The 5,000-nt window shown below is 46.0% G+C and overlaps 1 protein-coding gene across 1 annotated transcript in view; it reads right to left on the reverse strand.

Moving 5' to 3' along the window:
- slc6a5 (solute carrier family 6 member 5) overlaps positions 1 to 5,000 on the reverse strand; it is a gene marked incomplete at both ends in the record, with an annotated part of 29,779 nt that overhangs the window by 4,299 nt on the left and 20,480 nt on the right. Inside the window, 2 exons of the mRNA XM_083653157.1 lie at positions 2,231 to 2,330; positions 3,539 to 3,670. Of these exons, the coding sequence (XP_083509283.1) occupies positions 2,231 to 2,330; positions 3,539 to 3,670 (232 nt within the window). The remainder of the gene's footprint in view (positions 1 to 2,230; positions 2,331 to 3,538; positions 3,671 to 5,000) is intronic.

Consider the following 5,000-nt stretch of genomic DNA (forward strand, 5'->3'; position numbering starts at 1 on the left):
AAGTAGCCAGCCAGTGGCAGAAGAAAACCCGATACAACATGTCTGAATTGATATTATCCAGCTAGAAAACGATACAAAATAAGATACAAAGATGCAAGTTACAATGACACTCCCCACTTGATACAGCATAATCTATAGACCTTATTCGATTGACGTCAGTCACGTACGGGCACGCCCACCTCCGCCATGTTCTCGACATCGCGCTGCAGCTCTTAAGTGACAGCCTATGTGAGAGCAGCGTTTATAGGAAGCTAGCCGCCGTTAGCGTTACCTGTATCGTTCCAATTGTGTTCGGATGGTGACCTGCGTTAGGCATGGCTGTAGTAATGACAGCAATAAAGTCCCTGTGGTTTGTTTCTATCTCTACCGTCCTCAGACGTGAAGGGAGCGAGACTGAGGATACGTCAGAACAGGAGAGGTGTGTGGATAGTTGGGAGAGACAGGTGAAACTTTCTGACAGCTCCTCACAGCAAAGTCTGTTCACCTCGTTTTTTCTTTTGTTTATTATTACAGGCATTAACGGCAGCATACAAACAACAACAACTCTGGGGTTTTTATTGCTGTCATCACTATCGCTATTTTGTAATGGAACAGAAACGACAATAAGGCCGTTACTATAGTTGTCAGCTGCAGGACGGTATGTCAACAATATGGCGCCGTCCGGGGTTAGCGAATAAGGTCTATAGCAAGAGAGGAAAAGGAAAAACAATATGACAGATGAAACATTACCAATCTAGCTAGCTTATTTTAGTGAAACAAACTACTGTGTTGCACGAGACTTGATTGTTTTTGAATTGCTTTGTGCAAATGTCAAGTTGCATGAAGATTGTTTCATGCCTTTTGCAACCTGCAACTAGTTGCGTGAAACTTTCACCGTGTAAAGCCAGCCTAACCAAGTTGCTTTGCTGCAACTTCATGTACAAATTAACTGCTGTTTTGTTTCAAATTTAGGTTGAGATTGTTTTAGAAATGTGATATGCAATGTCAGAAATGTTCATATTTTACATTCCTGTGTGGACGTACAATGTCGACATTTTATTCTGGCGATTGGGTTGCAGCCAGTGTGTGTGTGTGTGTGTGTGTGTGTGTGTGCGTGTGTGCGTGTGTGTGTGTGTGCGTGCGTGCGTGCGTGTGTGTGTGTGTGTGCGTGTGTGCGTGTGTGTGTGTGTGCGTGTGTGTGTGCGTGTGTGTGTGTGTGTGTGCGTGTGTGTGTGTGCGTGCGTGTGTGTATGTGTGTGTGTGCGAGCGAGCTTGTGTGTGCGTGGGTGTGTGTGTGCATCAGAGAGAGAGAGAGAGAGAGAGAGAGAGAGAGCATCAGTTTGTGTCTCTGAGTAGCTTCCAGAAGAGAAAGCAGTGTAGCAGATGGCTGCGCGCGTCCCTCTGCCTTTGTTGACAGATAACAGTGAGTGACATGAATCCGGAGCCACACAATCATTTCAATATGTCACCTGTGACACGGTGACAGCCGAGAGCCGCACGGTAACAGGCTCCTGACACCACGCCTGGGAGGTGAGTCTCTGCCGCTGTGCCACTTACATGACGACAGAGACACCTAGTGGTCATTGAGCTGAACAGCACTACAAGGATTGCCTCTGCCCCGAGGTCTTTTGCTAAGTCGTCAGATGATTCCATATGTGAGTATATTCATATGCAGTGTTGGGCAAGTTACTTTCAAAATGTAATGTACTACATATTACTAGTTACTTTCATTTGAAAGCAATAAGTTACTTTACAATATTACTGTCTGTGTAGAGTAACTCGTTACTTATTACACTACCTTTGCATTACTTTCACCAAAACAACAGCAGCAGCAGAATGACATCGCCACCACAGAACCATCCCGAAAAATAATTTCAACCGCCTTGAAGTCAGTGTAAACAATCCAAAATTCAAAATTGTATCCTTTTCCTTTGTTATTGTCATCTAGAGTGGTTATTTGCATGAAAACACACAGTTTGTTTAGGAAATCATTGTATCTTTATTTAAATAGGTGCTATGATTAAAAAACATTAACTCAATTTGTAACTTGAGTTACTTGACAAAGTAACTGGTATAATATTACTGAAATCATATAAGTAATAAGTTATATTACTGAGTTACTGCTAAGAGTAATATATTACATGTAATATGTTACTTTTGTAATGAGTTACCCCCCAACACTGTTCATATGGATATGATCCAGACGAACGTTTGGGCTGCTGATTGATTTGACAGTAACAGCTGTACTCACCATAGAGGTAGGAAACTCCCAACAGCTCGCAGATAGCGATGATGACCAGAGAGTAGGAGGCCGCAAACGTGTCCACCAACTGCAGCATGTACATCCCACTCTGTTACACACACACACACACACACACATGAATACAAAATATTGCAAAGACGCGCCATTGTCCTTGGAGAGGCGGTTCTATAGGGTGTTGTCTTTTTTTATGTATTTTTTTAATAACATCCCGATTGAAATGTTGCCTCGATCGCTCGTCTCTTTGAGGCAGACATGTCCATGCTCGTAACTTTCACACTGAATTGTAGCGGATCATAAGAAGTGACATAGTGAATCCTGCTGTGGGCCGGGTTCCTCCCTGTGAGCTGTCCCGGTGGGTTTAAGAGCCTCTCCGGTTCCACTCAGTGAGCCGGTCCTGTGACGGCCGAGCCTGGCTTTACATGCACACATCTGTGGGGCTTATATTCAAAGACGAGTCGTGGGGTCACGAGGTGAATGATAACACAACACTGCCCCCTGTTTCAGGTCTAGGGCATGGCAGCAGATGTGAATACACCAGGGAGTAAAGGTAAGACTTCTGGCTGGGGTAGCATAGACCATCTAAAAATATGGGCGGAGTCACCGTGACGTCACCCATTGGTTTTTGGAGTCCCGTTTTGAAGCCCAATTGTGGCCGCTGCCATCTTGGTTTTCACACAGCTTGTGTGAGACGGCGGGTTTCCCACAGAGCCGCAGCTCCGCTGACTATTGGTTCATGATCGGTGAGTTGCGCGCGATCACTGGACACGCGACCTGTCAATCACGAACAAAATATCGTCTATTTTACTCTAAACGGGTGAGTTATATAAAGATTCGCTGTGATGGAAGGTGAAAGCAGCTATACAGACCAAACCCGTGTTTTGAACCAGGTTGTAAACATCATTAATGCTGTTGTAAAGACGGGCATTTTAACATGGTAGTCTATGGGGATTGACACGCTTTTGGAGCCAGCCTCTCAAGTGGGCATTCGAGGAACTACAGCTTTCAGTATCACTTCCTCATCTGTCCGAGCCCGAGCTTGCCACCTGCTGGGGACATGCGGTGTGTGTATGTATGTGTGTGTGTGTGTGTGTGTGTGTGTGTGTGTGTGTGTGTGTGTGTGTGTGTGCGTGTGCCTGCATGTGCGTGTGCGTGTGTGTGTGTGTGTGTGTTTGTGTGTGTGTGTGTGTGTGTGTGTGTGTGTGTGCGTGCGTGCGTGTGTGTGTGTGTGCGTGCGTGCGTGCGCATGCCTGCGTGCGTGGGTGTGTGTGTGTGTGTGTGTGTGTGTGTGTAATGTACCTCCGTGATCATGGGGAATCCCAGGATGAAGAAGCAGGCACAGCAGATCCCGGTGAACAGCGGTTTGTGTTTCCTCAGGTACTTGGGGAACTCGTCTGACACCGAGGTGACGATGGTCTCAATGGTGGCAAACTGGATGGGAGGATGGAGAGGGGGGGGGGGGGTTAAGACAGAGGATAGACAATACACAAAGTGAAGGAAGCCAGGCAAGAAGGAAAAGAAACAATGTTGAAGAGGAGGAAAAGCCCAATTATAAGATCAAATTTTTTCCTCTGTGATCAAATGTAAAGTGTTCGAATTTGATTTTGTTTGAGCGGTTAAATTCAAAGTTATTGCATTCTCAAAAATCCCCTTCAATTATGAGATCTATATTCTTCCTGCGATCAAATATCAATCAAGACATTGCTTTTGATTTAGTTAGAGCCGTTAAATAAAAAGTAAATAAAAAAAAGTTATAGCATTTTCAAAAATCCATCCTTTTCTCCAGGCAGTTTCAGAGCAAATGCAGGAACCTGGTCCTGATATCCTGACCTGAACCATTAGCAGCTTTAGCATAGCAAAGTCATGTAACCTGAATGATATGGAACCTTTAACAGGCAGGTTGATCATCATAACCGATTACTCAAATCATAATAGTGCTGAGAAGAGAGAGAGACAGAGAGAGAGAGAGAGAGAGAGAGACAGAGAGAAAGAAACAGAGGGAGAGAGAGAGAGAGAGATAGACACAGAGAGAGAGAGAGAGAGAGAGAGAGAGAGAGACACACAGAGAGAAAGAAACAGAGGGAGAGAGAGAGAGAGAGAGAGAGATAGACACAGAGAGAGAGAGAGAGAGAGAGAGACACACAGAGAGAAAGAAACAGAGGGAGAGAGAGAGAGAGAGAGACAAAAGAGAGAGAGAGAGAGAGACAGACACAGAGAGAGGCACAGAGAGAGAGAGAGACACACAGAGAGAGAGAGAGAAACAGAGGGAGAGAGAGAGAGACAAAAGAGAGAGAGAGAGACAGACACAGAGAGAGACACAGAGAGAGAGAGACCTGACAGGTGCAGCAGTCTGCCTGGAAATTAGCTACATGATAGCAAGCTCAGGGCTCAGGACCCAGAGGACCACCGTGGATGAAGATGAACAGTCAAACAGGCAAATTGAGGGAGGGAGGTGTAGTGTGTGCGTGTGCGCGTGTGTGTGTGTGTGTGTGTGTGTGCGTGTGCGCGTGCGCGCGTGTGTGTGTATACTGTAGAAACCCATTGGCTCCGAGCTATCTGCCAGTTCTCCACTCCTCTCCTTCCTCCTGAGCTCCCAAAACTAATTTCCTGTCAACATCCCAAGTCTCTAACCGGCGAGCTGCCCGCAACAACAAAGCAGCCAAGGCAACGTGACATCGTCATTTACTATTACTGTTGACTTGTGTCGTATTGCCCCCACCATCCACCCCACCCCAGCCCTCTGCCCCCCACCAGCAGGGAC

Source organism: Poromitra crassiceps (genome assembly GCF_964638095.1).
Source record: "Poromitra crassiceps genome assembly, chromosome: 16".
Taxonomy (NCBI): Eukaryota; Metazoa; Chordata; class Actinopteri; order Beryciformes; family Melamphaidae; genus Poromitra; species Poromitra crassiceps.